At 50.5% G+C, this 19,317-nt stretch overlaps 1 protein-coding gene across 1 annotated transcript; it reads left to right on the forward strand.

Moving 5' to 3' along the window:
- The first annotated feature begins 15,387 nt into the window (after positions 1-15,387).
- Positions 15,388-19,016, forward strand: LOC149367542 (uncharacterized). The gene has a single exon (XM_089556050.1). It carries the CDS (start codon positions 17,094-17,096, stop codon positions 18,393-18,395), a length of 1,302 nt encoding a protein of 433 aa, XP_089412176.1. The 5' UTR covers positions 15,388-17,093; the 3' UTR covers positions 18,396-19,016.
- The last annotated feature ends 301 nt before the right edge of the window (positions 19,017-19,317 follow it).

Consider the following 19,317-nt stretch of genomic DNA (forward strand, 5'->3'; position numbering starts at 1 on the left):
GCGCAGGTGTAAAGTTAAACACGGGGATCGTTTTGTCCCGTGTCAAGAAGGTGTGGTGTATTCACTGCCCATGTCCCGTGGGGAAAAGTACATCGGGCAGACTGTCTCAACAAAAGGCTAAAAGAGGACAGTGACAATGTCGCACGTGTTGCTACCTCTGGCCACGTAGCCGAACATTGCAGGGACAGCAGCGCAGAAGATGACAGCGACGATAAATGTGAACCTATGTACAGGCAATGCAGTGTCACAGGGAAACACCGAGATGCATTAACAAGAGAGATAACAGAAGCTTGTATGATTATAAGACTGCAGGACGACTGCATAAGCGCACCATCAGCGGCATTGTCCCAGAAAGGGATCAAATATCTGGAATGTGAAATCTGACACGTGCCGGCTAACCGCCGTTCTTGTACCCATGCGCATGCCTGTAGCTATTCTTGTATGTTTTTTCCTGTTCTGATCGCCAGGTGGTATAAAAACCCTATTGGTCTCGAATAAAATTTAGTTGACAGTCAGCGCTGTTGTGTCCCCCTCTTGTTTTGTACCGTCGTTGCGCTTTAATAATGAATGAACTTTCCCAGACTTGACAATAGTCTCATCCCAGTGAGATCCTACGGGCTGATGGTCATGGGCAGTGATCATTATCCCGTGGTGGTCTCATGGGCCCCTCGAGGGCGAAAGTCATTACAGCAGAAACAACGCCGTCGAATAGAGGAGCACGTCTCATGGGACGATTTTCGCAGGATGCTCGGTTAGGTGACGGCTATGAGAACTGAGCAAATAAAAGCTAGTTATAAGTTTAATGGCACAGATGAGCAACTTATTGACACGCTCAAGGCACTGTATATTGCTCCCCATGGGGCCGCTCAATATGAGGACTATAAGGGACAACCAAATGAAGAGTTGGATGCCATTAAGAGCCGAGGTCATTATGGAACTGCTGAAGCTAAAACGAAGGTCAGCCCCGGGGCTCGACAGAGTAGAAAACAGAATGTTGAGAAATCTGGATGAAGAATCAATAAACAGCCTCACTAGGTATCTCAACCAAGTGTGGAAAGAGGGCGCAGTACCCGAAGAGTGGAAGAAGGCCAAGATCACGCTTATACACAAGCAGGGCAAACCTCCGAGCTTGGAGAACCTCAGGCCGATATCACTAACATCATGTGTAGGGAAACTGCTTGAGAAGGTCATCCTGACCAGACTGACCAAATACATAGAGGATAACGGCCTCTGTCCAGATGAAATGGTTGCATTTAGGCCTGGGCTCACCACCCAAGATACAATGCTAAGACTCTATGGAGATATAGTAGATCAGCTGGACCTCGGCAACCTGAAGGCGATCTTGGGTATAGATCTTAAGAAAGCCTTTGACAATGTCAGCCATCCTTGATGGGCTAAATGAGATAGCCGTAGGAAAAAAACACCTACAACTACATCCGATCGTTCCTTAGGGACAGGACTGCTATCATTACCTTTCAGGGCATCACATCCGATGAGTTCCCCATGGGATGCAGAGGAACCCCGCAAGGGGCTGTCCTCTCCCCATTTCTCTTTAATCTGGTAATGAGGGACCTTCCCCGCAAGCTTACAGAGATAGAAGGCTTAAACATCAGCCTCTACGCAGATGATGTAAATGTGTGGCCAAACAAAGGAGGCGACTCAGAAATGAAAGAAAAGCTACAGAAGGCAGCGGATATCATTAACGAGCATGCGAAATGCGCGGGTCTCAGCTGCTCTCCGCAAAAGTCGGAGCTTTTTGTAGCAATGAGCAAGCGCAGTCAAAGGATACCGGCAATCGAGGTTACACTTGAAAAAAGAGCGATACCAAATGTCGAGGAAATAAGAATCCTAGGCATGTATATTAACAGAAAAGGGAAAAATAAAACTACGGTGGACAAGCTCAAAGCGCAAGCTGAACTTGTCGTCAGAGCCTTCAGAAAGGTATCTAGAAGGGGGGAAGGACTCTCAGAGTCCAGCAAACTAAGACTCACGCAGGCCTTCACCGTTAGCAGGATATGCTGCGCAACCCCATTCCTGAAAATAAACAAAACAATCATCAGAAAATGTGTCAAACGAGCGCTGCCCATTTCCACGTCCAATGATATACCGGAGAATGTTAGCGAACCTCCCGATGCGCGGGCAGCGGAAAAAGCGCAGTTTATTTGGCCCTATTATATACAATGTGCCCTCGAGGTGAGGCTAAAGGAGGCGGCATCCCTCCTGACAAGGCCTACACCCCGATCACACATCATGGAAAACGGGGGCCGAATGGACAATAGATAAAGAAACAATGAGCAAACATGATCACAATAGAAAATAGTTAATGATAGACAATAATATATATCAATTAACAATAAACAAAACATTTCATAATATGCACATTCAAAAAAAAGCAGAACACACACACACACTAAAAAAAAACTAAGTATACAGAATTAGCTGAAATTTAACCGGGGGGGAAAAGAATCGTCCGTTTTTTCTTGAATACAGACACACTATAACTTTCTAAAGCAATCTGAATAAGAGACTGGTAGGTATTACACAATGTTATAATTTGATAATCGGTTGTTTGTTTACCATAATTTGTTCTGGGTCTTGCAGTAGATAGGGCAACGGAACGTAGACCATACGCAACGTTTCTTGAATTATAAGTATTAGAAAAAGAGCTAAAGTCATGCTTGACTTTATAAAGAATGTGAAGAGCCAAACTAAAATTGTATGAATGAAAGAAATTGCGAACATGAAATGTTTCGAAAAGATTTGTTTCAACAGATGAACTTGAACTTAATAAACGTAGAGCTCTTTTCTGGAGAGAAAGCAATTTGTATGAGTCAGTTTTGTTGCATGTACCCACGGGACCCTTAAGGGTTAATAAATGATAAATGATAAATGATGATGACACTAGGTTGCAATACACCAGGTGAGAATGAACAAGGGCAAAATATAGCCGTTTTTTAACTTGTAGTGGGAGGAGATGTCTAACACGATAAATAACATAAATAGATCTGGCCATTTTTAGTCTAATGTAGTTTATATGATCAGTCCAACCCAAATCGCTACGAAAAAACACACCAAGGAACCGGCAACTATGAACTTGCTCGATGTTAAAGTCATAAAAAAATAGTTTGATGTGATGATCTAATGGTTTGTTTTTTGGATGGAAGAGCATAAACTTTGTTTTGTTTACGTTTAATTGAAGTTGATTAACATAGAGTCAAACCGCTAACTCCTCAAGCCAGGCATTACATTGGTGTTCAATTACTTGGAGACTGGAGCCCGAAAAAAAGACATTAGTATCGTCGGCATACATCATGATATTAGGAGTTAATGGAATGTTTACAATGTCATTAATATAGAGAATAAATAAAAGTGGTCCCAGAATTGAACCCTGAGGGACACCGATTTTTATCATACCAAAACTGGATTTTACATCATGGATCTGAGTGTACTGTATCCGTGCAGTCAGATAATTTTCCAAAAGTGAATTTGCCGTCCGATAACCCTGGGGAGGAAGACGAAGAAGGAGGAGACGCAAGATGGACCGTACGCACCTATGTAATCACTCTTAGCTAACAGTTGGAAAAAGTAAAAAGGCATCCTGCCGTTAATTCGCGCCCGAAGTGGGATTTACCGTCTTCGAAAGCCTGGAGCAACGGGAGAGAGGCAACCGCAGCGACGCCGACTACGTGAAGACAGCAGCGGTGAGCCTCCTTCTGACTACCTGAAGAGAAGCGGTCAGCTAGCAGCAACCCCTAAAGCATCGCCATGTCCCAAGACAGGGAAATAAGTCGCTGACGACGCTCACCGAACAACTAGCCCACGTACAGCTGTTGGCAGCCCAACACCAAGGCAACGCACTTGTTACAGCAATGCCGGACTTGTGGGCATCCATTCCCGCCTTCTCGGGCACCGCCATTGCGGGAGCCGGAGCGAGAGAGAGCGCACGGGAGTGGGTATCGAATGTCAAGATGGTGGCGGGGCAGGCCGGCTGGAGGGACGGTGTCGTTTTCGCTGTTGCAGCGTCGAAGCTCAGCGGGACTGCCCTGAAGTGGCACAGAGCAAGGGGGAAGCAGCTGGAGACCTGGGAGAAATGGGCGGAGGAGCTTCAGAAGGTCTTTCCCGACGACGAGAGCAACCCGCTTGCCCTCTACGAGAGAATGCTCCGCCGTACGCAAGGTCCACGCGAGTCCGTTGTCAACTATTTTTTCGACAAGAGTTACCTCTGCACAAAGTGCGACATCAAGGAGGACACTGCGCAATGGAAGAATCTGATCATTGCGGGCCTGCAGAATGCAAACCACGCTGCGATACTGCGGCTTAAAGCAGCAAGCTTCACTAAATCCTTGGAGCTGCTTGAGGCGGCAAAAAGCCTCGAAGCAGGGGAGGCAGCCTACCTCAGCTCCCATGGAAGCCACCGGCCACTCAGCCAGGGCGGAAGCAAGCATGTGTCGGCCACACCATCAGGCGTGGAAACGAAGCCGAAGCAGATCGAGCAGCACGTTAGCGATGAAAGGGCCACAAACCGAAATTTTACAGATGCCGGAAATACGGTCACGTTGTCAGAGACTGTCCGATGCCCGTTCACCGCAGCTACAACGAAACTATAAAGCCGGGGGCTGGGCAGCCACCACAAAACGTGTCTGCGTCTTCGACTAGCGAGCTACCCAACATCAGGTACGTCAAGACTGCGGTGGTCAACCAGAAGAGCTATGATGCGCTCGTCGACACCGGAGGCTCAGTTTGTACGATCAAGGCATCCGACGCCATGGGTTGTTGCTCTAGCTTCGAAGAAGACAACCTGGAGCTCTATGGATTTGGCCAAAGCCCTGTGAAATGTCTTTCAAAATTCAAAACGACAATAGAGATTGATGGCGTGAAAGGCGAAGACGTCATGCTTCATGTCGTGCCGGACACAGCCCAGTACTTCTCTGTTATCATTGGTCGTACCTGGACGGAGCTGCCTAACATCGCCTATGTCAAGGTCGACAATGCATTCAAGATAATGGACAAAAGAGACGAAACATTCAAACATCTAGAACCCTTCACCCAAAATCAAGCCATCAAAATCACGGCAAACAACGATGTGGCCCTCGAGCCACGTTCAGTGAATTTTATAACAGCAAGTGTAGACCTCGAAGGCGAGACTGAGGTCCTGTACCAGCGAAAGGGTACGATCACTGGAAGCCTGTTTCATGTTGCCAACAAGGAGCTCAGTGTACCTGTGGCAAACACTTCGGACTGCGAGAAGGTTCTGAAGAGAGGGATGAGCCTGGGTCGAGTAGAAGAAGTAAAAATTGACACAGCTGAGCTCAGTACAACGAGCGAAACAACGCAAGTGAAGAAAGCAAGCGCGGATCCGATTCATGAAAGGGATGTTGCAACAGGTAACGGTGTAAAGACTGAGGAACGCCAAGCCCTACTCAAACTCCTCAACCAACATCGCGAGTGCTTCGCAACGAATATTTATGAGCTAGGCTGCACCAACCTCATCGAAATGGACATTGTCCTGAAGGAAGGAAGTACGCCGGTTTCTTCTAGGCCCTACCGAACAAGCAAAGAAGAGCGTGAGACAATACAGAAAATTGTCAGTGAGTGGAAGGCAGCAGGAATTGTGTCGGAGTCACGGTCTCCTTACGCAAGCCCGGTACTTCTCGTGCGCAAGAAAAACGGCGAACCGCGACTTGTAGTCGATTATCGGAAGCTGAATGCACAGACAGTCAAGGACAAGTACCCCAATTGATGACGCTGTCGAGCAGCTCGCAGGAAGCAAGCTCTTCACAACGCTTGACCTTGCACATGGCTTTCTCCCTTTGAAGGAATCTGCAAAAGAGAAGACCGCCTTTGTGACCCCAGATGGAAGTTTGAAAGACTCATTTTTGGACTTTCGAATGGACCGACAGAGTTCCAGCGCCTTATGAATACAGCTCTGGGAAATCTCCGTAACACCATAGCAGTATGCTACTTGGATGATATCCTTGTACCTGCGAAAAATTTTGAAGAGATGCTAGAAAGGCTGACGAAAGTGTTTCGGGCTCTCCGCGACGCAGGACTGACACTCCGACTTTCCAAGTGTAAATTCGCGGATCACCAAGTCGAGTACCTTGGCTTCGTCATCGGTGAAGGCGGCGTGAGACCGGGAACAAAGTAAAAGCAATCGACGAGTTCTCAGTGCCGAAGGACCTTCATGAAGTCAAGAGGTGTCTCGGGCTCATCTTCAGACGCTTTGTCCCGCGATACGCAGCGCTGAGCGAGCCACTGAGTCGGTTAACTCGAAAAGGCGAGGCATTTCGCTGGGACGAGGATCAAGAGGGCACATTTCAGGCCCTGAAGAGCGCACTGACATCACATCCAGTGCTGCAGCTCCGAAGGCGAGAACAGAGGTGCCTCTGCTAACGGGTTGGCGGGCATTCTTCTGCAAGCGGACGAAAATGGCGTCCTACATCCCGTATCAGGAAGAAGAGAAAAAGCCTTCGTGTTAAATTTCACGATTTGGACAGCCTTCGGACGAAAGCGCTTCTGATGCCAGAATGGCCGAATGTTAGCGAACCTCCCGATGCGCTGCGAACGCGGGCAGCGGAAAAAGCGCAGTCGTCCGACAACCCCGGGCGACCCTGGGGAGGAAGACGGAGGAGACGCAAGATGGACCGTACGCACCTATGTAATCACTCTTAGCTAACAGTTGGAAAAAGTAAAAAGGCATCCTGCCGTTAATTCGCGCCCGAACACGAAGATAAAAAGCTTATAATAACAATTGGAGAGAACTGACTGAAGCAGTTAGAACATCGCAAATCGAAAGGCTAACATCCACACCCGCAGGAAGGAAACATCTAGAGCTAGCGAAATGGGTAATCGTAGATAATAGAGTGAACACTAGAACAGATCAGGGAAGAGAAATAAGAGAGCATCTTATTATCGCTCCCATGCCCAGAAACATGCATCCCATCCACGACACAGGCAGAAGGAAAACCAGGGTCGCACAGCTGGCTGCTAAGCTAGGCAAGATGCCTCTGGGAACCGTGGCCTACACTGATGCCGCGGTAGGCACGCTAGGAGACACCGTCTCCGTAGCCGTCGGAGACACAGGCAGAACGTTAGGCGTTGTAAGACACCTTGACTTAAAACCCGTTGTGGCGGAGGAGGTTGCAATAGCGATCGCTCTAACTCAACCAGGTACCAAATACGTAGTAAGCGACTGCAAAGCCGCAATTAGAAATTACAGTAAGGGACGCATCCACGAAATGGCGGCTAAATATTGCAACGGATAATCTCCGTGAAGACAACGTAGAGGAAGTGCGGGGTGTGTGCGCGCTTGCCGCTCGGGGCTAGCTGTGATCTGTGCCCTGTGCTCCGGTCGTCCTTGTGCCGACATAGACTTCGGGCCACGTAACATCTTTGGTGGAGGTGCTGGGTAGACGATCTCCACGCCACGCAGCTCCCAAGCGGTCGTCAGGCCGGGGATACTACCATCATGGCTCTACCCGGCGAGTCACGAACCACCCCTGCTGCTCCCTTCGTGGTCATGGCTCCTCCCCGTGACCCCGGTACCTTTTCTGGGAACGACAGCACCGATGTCGACGACTGGCTCAGCCTGTATGAACGAGTGAGCACCTATAACCGGTGGGATCCCACCGTGATGCTGGCGAATGCCATTTTCTATCTTAGTGGCACGGCCCGGGTCTGGTACGAAACCCACGAAGAAGAACTGACGAGCTGGGACACTTTTAAAGAAAAGCTCCGTACTTTGTTTGACAGACCCGATGACCGGAAGCTCTCCGCGAAGAAGCAGCTCGCGTCGCGCGCCCAGTCGTCAACCGAAAACTATGTGGCATATATCCAAGATGTCTTGGCGCTTTGCCACAAGGTCGACGCCGCCATGACCGAGTCCGACAAAGTGAGCCATATTCTGAAAGGGATTGCGGATGATGCTTTTAACTTACTGGTTTGCAAAGACTGCACCACCGTGGACACAATCATAAAAGAATGCCGTCATTTCGAACAGGTTAAAAGCAGCCGAATTCCACAGCAGTTCTCTCGGCTCCCTAATACTGCCGCCACTTCTTCCTGCGAGGAACAACGAGGAACCGTCCCGCGCCTCTTCCGATGATGACTCCGTTTCCGGCACTGTGACCCGCATCGTTCGCCGCGAACTGGAAGCCCTTGCGCCTGTTCTGCCCCGTCCGACCGCACCTGATAACTCTCTACCCGCCGTGTCGCTGATTCAGGCCGTCGTGCGTCAGGAACTCGCTAACCTGAACCTTCCTCCGGCTGTGTGCACCATCAGAAGCCCGGACACCCCCCAGCCACCTCTCTCTGTTTATCGTCGCACCTATTATTCTCCGCAGCGTTATCGCAATCCCAATGAGTGGCGTACGGCAGACGACCGCCCCATCTGCTTCCGGTGTTCTCGCATTGGCCGCATCGCCCGACATTGCCGCAGTCCATGGTCTTCATCAGCTCGCAACGTCTGCCCCTCCTTCTACAGTCCCACCTCGACCCGCACCTTCTCGCCCCGAGCCCCGTCCGAAGCAGCCGTGCCCCCTCCCCGCCGATTCTCCCGCTCTCCGTCGCCGCAGGGCCGCCGCTCTCGCTCCCCACAGTCGCCTTCTACCAGCCGCTCCCATTTGGAAAACTAAATGCTATTGAGCACTGGAATAAACTGCCCGCTCACGTTGCTGAGTCTACAGGTGTAGCGGCATTCTTGAATGCACTTGGGGATTCCGTCTAGGCATGGGATTCTTGTAGATGGGCGCGTAACTGATTGTCCAATATTGCTTTTTGTTTAGCAGGTGGTTCTACAGTGGTGTGAACTGTGTTGCGTTTCAATGCTCTCTTGTATTGTATGCTCAAAGAAGCTTGTTCATTCATGGTTATATATGCATTTTTTTTGTCTCTTCACTTTCCCTCCCTGTAATGACCCTCAAATGAGGGTTGACAGTATTCATAAATAAATAAATAAAATGATGCAGCTCCCGGAGGTGACGCTGCATCAACGACCCGGACCACAAATCCTCTCTCGACCTCTCGACCAAATCTCCTGGACGTCACTATCGACCGTGTTCCTGTGCGCGCCCTGATTGACACCAGTGCTCAAATATCAGTGATGAGTGCTGCCCTCCGCCGTCGCCTCCTCAAAGTCCTCACGCCTGCAATGTCCCGTGTGCGTGTCGCGGACGGTGGCACGCCTGCTGTCGACGGTACGTGTACCGCGCGCGTTACTATTGCCGGCCACAGTATACCGGTTCAATTCACCGTGCTGACCACCTGCGCCCATGACGTCATTCTTGGCTTGGATTTTCTGGCTGACCATTCCGCCCCCATTGACTGCTCGGATGGCGTCCTACACCTCGAACTTCCACTGCTGGATTCAGAACCCGTCGATCTGTCCCTGCGACTGTACAGTACCGATTATGCTCGCCTGTCATCCCGAACCGGCTCTTTCGTTCCACTGACCCCGTCTCGCCCTCATGGCGACTATCTCGTTACGCCCAACCTTGACCTCCTGCTGACCCGTAACGTTGCCCTACCTCATACCATCGCCACCATCCAAGCTAACGCCCTCTCTCTGCCTTTCCTCAACTTCGGCGTCTCTTCTCAAGTGCTCCCGTCCGGCATCTGCGTGGCTACACTATCTCCTCTCGCTCCTTGCCACGTCGCTCAGTTGGCCACCACCCCTATTCAAGACAATGCCACCCCGCGCCGGCAGTCTCCATAGTCGCCCGACGCCTTCACGACCATGATGGCCACCGACCTCAGTCCCGACCAAACTGCCCAGCTTCGTGCCCTTCTCGAATCTTTTTCGGATATTTTTGATGTCAACAACACGACGCTGGGCCAAACTCTCGCCATCAGGCACCGCATTGAAACCAGCGATGCCCCTCCCATCCGCCGCCGCTTCGGGCCACGTAACAATATCTAAGAGACTTCATCCCAGCCCACAGTATTCTAATCATCTGGACCCCAGCCCGCTCGGGTCTGGTTGGAAACGAGGCCGCCCGCTCCTCTTTACCCCGGGGAGCCGTGGACACCTCATACGAATTCAGCACTAAAGAGGAAACCTTTAATAGCACCACAGACAATCAGAAAAAGAGCAAAAGGATCTATCCTCCTCCGGATGGATCGCTTAGCTCGGCTGAGGCCTATGACTGGAGAAGACTACAAGCTAGAAACTTCGCATCCCCGCTCTGGAGGAGCTGGACAGGAGGTGACACGAGGGAGGATGCGGAGGTGTGCGAGTTCTGCGGGCATACCGCCACACTCGAACACATACTATGGAGATGCCCCAGTGCCCCAGGATATAGCAGAATTAATAATGTAGAGGAATGGGAGACCATACTCAGAGGTGCCGACCTTAGCATACAACGATACGCTACCCGCCTGGCAGCAGAAGCTGCGCGACTATATCTGAGCAACACTTGTTGTTGGGCTAGTTGGTAATACATACTTCTGAAGGAACCAGCGCACAAAACACAACGGACAAGAAAAAGGTGGTACACGACGGACAGGAGCGCTGAACTTACAACTTTATTTCGGAAGTAAAGATGCAACGTATTATACAGCCAAGTCAGGGAGGCGTGTCACACAGGGAAAGCAAGAACAAGTGAAATCTACAAGGTCATGATGAGACAAACGGCACAAGCAAACCAAAACCTTAACTAAGATAACATGTGAAGGTGACCAGTTTCAATGGAGGCAAGAAAAACAACAGGGAAAAAAAACAAGGGAAAAACGCCAGACCTCGTGAAGATGAAAATTGATACTGATAACAAAAACCGATAAAAACAAAAAGGCAAAAGCCAATAAAAGCGATAAAAGCAATAAAGTTTACAGGGCAATGGAAATGAAAAAGATAAAATGCCAACAAGTAACACGGCAAAAAATACTAACAGCTAAAATTAAGAAAACATCGACTATATCGTTGCTAGTCTTCCAGCTGCGACGCTGCCCCTCCCCGGACGCCTGCGTGCGGACCCGGAGGGGTACGGGTCTTCTTCTGGCGGAAATAAAATTTCTTCATCATCATCATCTCTGCCCCAATGCGCACCCAAAGTCTTATCGAGGAGAGGACTTCAGAAAAAACGGCGCGTCTTGGGACGTTGAAGTGGCAGAGTTGTCATGTGGAAGCTTTTTCTTATTGTGCGGGTTATGGTAAAAGGCCGGTAAAAAACTACTTTACGTAAATATCACTTTGCTGCAAATGCCTCAGTAAGCTCTTTATCAAAGCGATCTGCAACTTTTCCATTGACACTTTGTTCCTCAAGTCAATAATTTAAAAGTTAGTTAAGCTTAACTAATTATTCAACCTTGAGGAACGAAAAAAATACTGCAGACTAGGTCACGCGACTCTAAACAACCCTCAATTGGTTTCAGGCAGCTAGGACACCCCGTGTTTTTTAAAAGCTTGGTTACATTTATCTGGGACACCTAGTATTTATGCTTGTGTATCGCCCCCCTCAAGGTAATTCTAACAATTTTTTTCGGTTCATTGATTCTTTTCTTAAGTTTTCAAACCTAAGCAACTGGCGTATGATTGTGTTAGGCGATTTCAACATTAACGCTCTGAAGATTAATTTAAATGAAATAATGTTGTATAATGGTTGTGACAATGTTATTGAATTGCCTACTCGCATAGCTTTGCACTCTGAAACATTGATTTGTGCTTCACTAATTTCCCACCTCAGAGCTGCATATCCAGTGTTTTTTCTTTTGGGATTAGTGATCATTTGCCTTTCTTTTCACTTCTTCCTGATACGACCAAATCGAATACACCTGTACGAATGTGGAGAGTTTACGATGAAAAGAGCATCTCCAGATTTTGTCACTTGATATCTACAATTAATTGGGTAGGTGTATATTAACACGTTCGCTGCATAGCCCCTTGTCATAGTTTTGATCTCTGTGCGTTGTGGCCCACCGGTGGGTCACCTGATGCTTCGCTCGGGTGCGGCATGACACACCGGTGGAGCACACTTCGGAATTCCACCTGCTGAAAGATGGCTCTACCGGCATTTTCGGTGGCTTGTGCGGGCTACCTTAAACATGTATGCTAGCGCAGAAATTCATCGCGCGGTTCACTGTGCCCGTGCATTTACCTGGGACCGTATTTTGTAAGAATCCGTTGTCCATGTTCCGCTCCGTTCCGCGCGACGTGACCGTGACGGAATCGTCAGAAGAAAGCAGCAGTCGACCAATCACAGAAACGAAAGGCGGCGGATACTCGCGTTGACGATAGCCTTCGCCATTCGTTGCGTGCTCTGGTTCAATATTGGCTGCAAGGTGCATCCAATAGCGAGGTCCGGTCACCGATGAGCCAATAGTCAGGTCGCTTCCCTCGGACGTTTGAACAGCACGGCTGCGTCATCGAACAATAATGACCTGACGTAGAGGACCAAATGGATCATAAAAACAAAATGGATAATGGCTCCTTGTAGCATACGGCATCTGGAGAATTTATGGCGTCAATTATTACCACGACTCTGCTCGCTTCATCTCCAGTGAACGCGACTGTCTACAAAATTTCTGCTTTTTCTAACCAGAGCGCGGCGGTCGTTCTGGTCCGAACAAGCGCCAGAGACGCTTGTTGCTCTCGCGCCCTTGATTCTTCTTTCTTTTCCTGGGCATGCACAAGTTTCCACAGTAAAGAGTTTGCGTTTTGAAGTCTGCTACGTTTACCGACCAGCTCCCCTCTGTGGGGCAACGCCACGTGACCCTGCGTTTCAACATTCACCAAGACTCAAGAAAACTCGACATTTTATTGAAGTACTTCCAGAATAATTTTCCCAAGAAAAAAAAACAGTACAAATCACAGCATTTGCAGCTAGACGTGCCACAAGCTCACGATGTCCAAAGCGTGTTTCCAGAAAAGGGTTGCAGCGCCGAAACACGCAGAAAGCTAGACGTCCGGAGTTCTACTCGTGCAGAAGATGGCAAACACACATAAATGGCCTTCCCTCGCAAGTTGCGCAAAATGTAACAACTTTCTTCGCCATTACCCTTGCCTGCACTGGGCTTCTGCAAGCTCTCAGACCTTCGGACAGACCGTGCAGGCCTTTTCCAGCGTATGGGCGCGCCGTGTCCTTTCGGTCTCAATCTGAGCTGTGGCCAACTGCTCGCTGAATTCGATGATTGGCTACGTTTTACCGTCCACCATTCCAGAACGGACAACCGATGCGTTCACAACTGCAGTTCCAACGATGAGCTCCACCGCAGCTTTCCTGTACCACTTTCCGTAGGCAGGAGTAGTAGGACGTCATTTGGTCACTGTAGTCTACGTCCTTTTTCGCCGCGTTGTAGTCGAGGACTGTGCGCGGTTTCATGATCGGCTCACCCTTTCTCGTTTATTTTCCGGTATCAACAAGGCTGGCGTCATGCTCAGCAACCGTTGTCATCATGAGAACGAGCCGTTTATCCAACCACTTCAGCCGTTATGGGATCCCCTTTTTTTACTGCTGCTTGTGTAACTTCTTTCGGAAGCCCCTTTCGGTTCGACCGGAGAGTGCCAACAGGCGTGACGCAAGCGGCATGCTCGCGTAGAAGTTGTCGACGAAAAGTGTGCGACCACAGCCAGTGAAGCCAGCCATCAAATTTACTACTACTTCTTCAGCACGCCCCATGCCCGCTATGGCGCCAGATTTTCCGGCATATATTTGCACTTTCAATGTATAGCCCCCCTTCGTGCAGGCCTTATATAGCTTGACCCCATACTTGTGGGCTTTACCAGGGATGTATTGCCTAAAGGCGAGGCGCCCACGTCACGGAATCATCGTTGCGTCAATGAAAATCTCTTTGCCTGGCTCCAACACTGAGCAGAAATTGCGATTCATTTTTTCCATCAAGGGTCGAATACGATAGAGACGATCCTGCTGCGCGCTCGGTTCCTCGTTATCTGCAAAATGCCAGACCCTTGCCAGCAGCAGAAACCGGTCGCAGGCCATGTTCTGGCGAATGCAGTTTACGCCGTACTGAAGAAGCGTAGCTTGTTGGTGCATGGTATGTAGGAAACCAGCGAAAAGGACGCATTCACAAGGAGGAGAAGCACACAGGACAACGCTGGCGTTGTCCTGTTGGCGTTGTTCCAGCGTTGTACTTTTTTCTCCTTGTGAATGCGTCCTTTTCGCTGGTTTTCTACTTACGCCGTACAGTGCTGCAGACTAGGAAGCCTTACTAGACCCATGCAGATCAGTACACCAACGAACACTTTCATTTCTTGCACATTTGTCTGAGTCCATTTCCTCACACGCGATTTCTCTTGTAGGACGTTCGATACTATGTACTGCTTCATATACCTGTTTGTTTCATGAACCATCATGTCCCAAATGTCATCAGTCAAAAAAAGAGAAAACAAACTGAGAGTATAGTTGCTAGCCGGGAGGTTGATTAGCACAGGAGGGCTCGAATACGACATCGCTCTAACTGTCGTCGTTATCTCAGACCAGCTTTCGGCAGGTAATGCAGCCTCAACATCACCATTTTCCGAATTCTCAGATACCGCTCCACCGCACACGCTTGACTCCCCATCCCACACTTCAGAAGGCTTTTCCAATATTTCTTCGAGCTGTCATCGTCGCTGCTTGAACAACTCAACGTTCGCTGGAGCAGGAGTTGTGCCGCACGAAGTGGATGACAACGTATTTGGGCTGCCGTGTGTACCGGTGGATCCGCTTTCACCACAGGGTCTTTTCTTCTGGTTTTCTGTACCTCCGTCGGATTTTTGACAGTCCATCAAGATTTTTGAATGCTCGTAAAAAATGAAAAGCACTAGCATGAGGACCACGAGACTTGGCACTAAGAGTGAGCCAAGTTATTGCGAATAGGACAGACTAATTCTTCAGCTGAGCTCTTGCGTTCGGAGACCGTGTGAGCGGACGCGCTTCACATGCGCTCCGCAAACTTTATCCTTTACGACCGGGTTAACTCATCCCAGCCGTCTGAAACTAGAATCATCAGCCTCCGCTTCTCGTCAGGAACCTGCCGATACCAACTTTTCCCGGTTTGGACTAGCACATCAAGAGGCAAGTCCATATCTTTTCCTCACAGCGCTGCGCTAAGAGGCTAAGCCTCGCGACGCAGCAGCCACCGATACCGAACGCCGCTAGATACGCAGCTTCGCGCTCGGACCACCGGCGCGTCGGTGCCTCGAAGGCGGCATGGAACCCATTGTAGTAGAGGGAGAAGACATATCACCCTCGGAACTGACCTCTTGAAAGTAGTTCGGACGGCGCGAAAACAACAAAGACAAAGGAGACACGAACACAACAGGACGGGCGCCAACCCGAGACTGGCAAGTAGATACGGCAGTAAGGTTGGTACACGTAATGACGGGGTCGGTACAGAAACTTGAATAGAGGAAAGGGCCCAACCTTACTGCCGTATCTACTTGCCAGTCTCGGGTTGGCGCCCGTCCTGTTGTGTTCGTGTCTCCTTTGTCTTTGTTGTTTTCGCGCCGTCCGAACTACTTTCAAGATATGAACCAACTAGCCCAAATCAAAGTACTTCTTGAGCATATTTCTTCTGCATTGGGCCCAGACGAAGACAAGTCCCCTTGTCGAAACGTTGGCTCTAGCAAACTGAGGTTTTCCCCTCCCTTGTTCATTTTGTGATCGCCAAGGACCATCTACCGCACCCTCTCTCTACCATAGCCCAAATCAAAGTACTTCTTGAGCATATTTCTTCTGCATTGGGCCCTTTCCTCTATTCAAGTTTCTGTACCGACCCCGTCATTACGTGTACCAAGCTTATTGCCGTATCTACTTGCCAGTCTCGGGTTGGCGCCCGTCCTGTTGTGTTCGTGTCTCCTTTGTCTTTGTTGTTTTCGCGCCGTCCGAACTACTTTCAAGATATGAACCAACTAGCCCAAATCAAAGTACTTCTTGAGCATATTTCTTCTGCATTGGGCCCTTTCCTCTATTCAAGTTTCTGTACCGACCCCGTCATTACGTGTACCAACCTTATTGCCGTATCTACTTGCCAGTCTCGGGTTGGCGCCCGTCCTGTTGTGTTCGTGTCTCCTTTGTCTTTGTTGTTTTCGCGCCGTCCGAACTACTTTCAAGATATGAACCAACTAGCCCAAATCAAAGTACTTCTTGAGCATATTTCTTCTGCATTGGGCCCAGACGAAGACAAGTCCCCTTGTCGAAACGTTGGCTCTAGCAAACTGAGGTTTTCCCCTCCCTTGTTCATTTTGTGATCGCCAAGGACCATCTACCGCACCCTCTCTCTACCATAGCCCAAATCAAAGTACTTCTTGAGCATATTTCTTCTGCATTGGGCCCTTTCCTCTATTCAAGTTTCTGTACCGACCCCGTCATTACGTGTACCAAGCTTATTGCCGTATCTACTTGCCAGTCTCGGGTTGGCGCCCGTCCTGTTGTGTTCGTGTCTCCTTTGTCTTTGTTGTTTTCGCGCCGTCCGAACTACTTTCAAGATATGAACCAACTAGCCCAAATCAAAGTACTTCTTGAGCATATTTCTTCTGCATTGGGCCCTTTCCTCTATTCAAGTTTCTGTACCGACCCCGTCATTACGTGTACCAACCTTATTGCCGTATCTACTTGCCAGTCTCGGGTTGGCGCCCGTCCTGTTGTGTTCGTGTCTCCTTTGTCTTTGTTGTTTTCGCGCCGTCCGAACTACTTTCAAGATATGAACCAACTAGCCCAAATCAAAGTACTTCTTGAGCATATTTCTTCTGCATTGGGCCCTTTCCTCTATTCAAGTTTCTGTACCGACCCCGTCATTACGTGTGCCAACCTTATTGCCGTATCTACTTGCCAGTCTCGGGTTGGCGCCCGTCCTGTTGTGTTCGTGTCTCCTTTGTCTTTGTTGTTTTCGCGCCGTCCGAACTACTTTCAAGATATGAACCAACTAGCCCAAATCAAAGTACTTCTTGAACTGACCTCTACCAACGGCTGGCAATCAGCGCACGACAAGCGTGCTCAAGTCGCAACTCTCCTCCCACCATTACTCCGAATCTGCCTCAAGCCAAGGCCGGACGCCTGCCCCGGCCGCCCCAACTGTCTTCGCTACGCCACCCTAAGCTACCCATCGACGATCATAAGAACATCCTTCGCCCCGTGGCGGCCTCAACCTTCAGACTGTGAATGGCGCTGTGCTTTGCGATGCCATACAGCAAGCAGCCCGCCTCGGACCTCAAGAGGCCAAGTCTGACACAGTCATCATCAATACCCTCCAACATCCTCATCAACACTCCCGACCCGCAGCGCCGACTCCGCTACCTCGCCATCAAGTCCGTGCTCATCAAAGGAACATCCTACGACATATACTCATACCAAGCAGCCCCGGAGGACTGCGCCCGCGGCGTGGTCCATGGGGTCCCTCTCGATCATTCATACGAAGATACCAAGGACCGTCTCAGCCACGAGCGGAACCCTCCGATCCTCGACTTTAGACGGATGGGCTCGACAGAGTCCATCATTATTCTCTACGAAAAAGACTGGGTGCCCAAGGACATCTATTACTCTTCCGTCCTCTACAGATGCTACCTGTTTAAAAAGAAGATTGAGCACTGCCTCAACTGCGGCGCACTCGGCCACCGCGCGGACGTGTACCCGGCTCCCAAACAACGCTGCTGTCCCGGCTGCGACCAAGTAGAACCCCCCGAGGACCACTCCTGCACGCCGCAATGCAAGATCTGCGGCAAAGCGCACCTGACGGCGGACAGAACGTGCAAGGCGCGCTTCCACACTCCATACCTCGTCAAAAAGAGGTATTGGGATGCCAAGCGAGCCGCCGAGGCAAACGCCAGCCAGGCTTGCACCAGTAAGGCTCCATCCGAACACCGCAGCCGCTCCACGACCAGCAAACCCCAGGCCCCGCGGCTCACCCCGGAGTCCTTCCCGGTGCTGCAGCCTGCCGCACCGAAACAGCCGCCTAGCACTAGCAAGCCCAAGGCCCGGTCCCGCTCCTGGACCGGACCCAGGCCATCGCCTCCTCCAGTCCCCCCGAGGCCACCTGCCCAAGCACCCGGCCGCTGCACCACCAATCAGGTGAGCTGGGTAGGCGTAGTCTCCCAGAACTCCGCCAACCCCCTCTATGAAGAGCTGTTGCGTGTCCGCGCGCAGCTCGCCTCCATCCAAACCACCAACCTCCACCTCCAGGCCCAGCTGCGTGCTTATCAGCAGGCCCAAACCCCTACCCCGGGCACAGCGGCCCCGGCCGCTCCTACCCCCAACTCTTCCAATGCCACCTCTCCCTACTCTTCCACCGCCACCCCTCCCTACTCGCGAACCACCAGCCAAGAAGCGGGCTGCAACTCCCCCTACCTCTTTGACCACAGCAACCCCGGCCGAGATAACCCCAGTCCTACCTCCCAAATTCGAAGAACTCATGGAAGCCAGAATTCAGGCGGCGGTGCAGACGGCCATCCAGGCCTTCGCCAATGAATTCTCCAGGCTCGCTACCCCTCTAGACGAATTCGCTCGCCAAATTGACGAAAGATTTAAGGAGCAAGAGGCTCGCTACGCGACAGCTTGTGCCGCCGCGCAGCCTAAAAAGCAGGCCCAGCTCCACACCCTCTCTAACTTGTGGGGTTACTGGCACGGTTTGGGCCCTGCACTCAGGGCCAACGCCACTCCGCTAGCTCGACCACACCTGTGGCCGCGAAGAACACCACCACCAAGGAATAAGCCCGCATGCAAAACCTTTAATTGGGATCTCCCAATGGCTTTCCTCGGTCGCGCGCAGGCAGCAACGGCAGGCAACAGGCACAGGGCACAGGCACAGAACAGTTCGGGTCACCTGGGCCGCCGCTGGTGTCGTGTCCGCTCTCTCTCACGTCTCGGTGTCCACTCTCGTCAGACTGCGTCCCGTGCGCACGGCCCGTGCGGCCGCCGAAACCGAGAGGGGTGGGTAAGGAGGGCTGCCCACGTGACGACGCGTAGTCGCGGGCGCCTCCCCTCCGCTGCTGTGCCTAGTCGGGGGCCGCCAGAGGAAGAGCCGCGGTAGACCACGAGAGAGAGAAGGGTGCATCCGGCGGGCGACGGGCAACATGGATCCCCACAAACTCCTGCACGGCGAACGACCCCATCAGATGGCGAGGCCACGCACTAGCCTCGCCATCTGGCAGTGGAACTTAGTTAGTTAGTTATATGGGGTTTTATGGCGCATAAGCAACTATGGCTATCATGCGCCAAACACAAGTTTAGATGATGTTATATTAAGTGTATAGAAGTTACATTATATTAAATTTAAAACATTGGCTTTCTTGAGAAACTTACAAACAAGTGAAAACTCGACAAGTGTTTGCTCGCCTGAAAGCAATGCGGGATGAAATGGAATGTGTTCATTGTAAAATACCGTAAAAAT

Source organism: Amblyomma mixtum, chromosome 1, assembly GCF_055824585.1.
Source record: "Amblyomma mixtum isolate Tamu chromosome 1, ASM5582458v1, whole genome shotgun sequence".
NCBI lineage: Eukaryota > Metazoa > Arthropoda > Arachnida > Ixodida > Ixodidae > Amblyomma > Amblyomma mixtum.

Coding starts and splice junctions, on each gene's coding strand:
- LOC149367542 (XM_089556050.1), top strand. CDS start 17,094: ATGGCGCTGTGCTTTGCGATGCCATACAGCAAGCAGCCCGCCTCGGAC.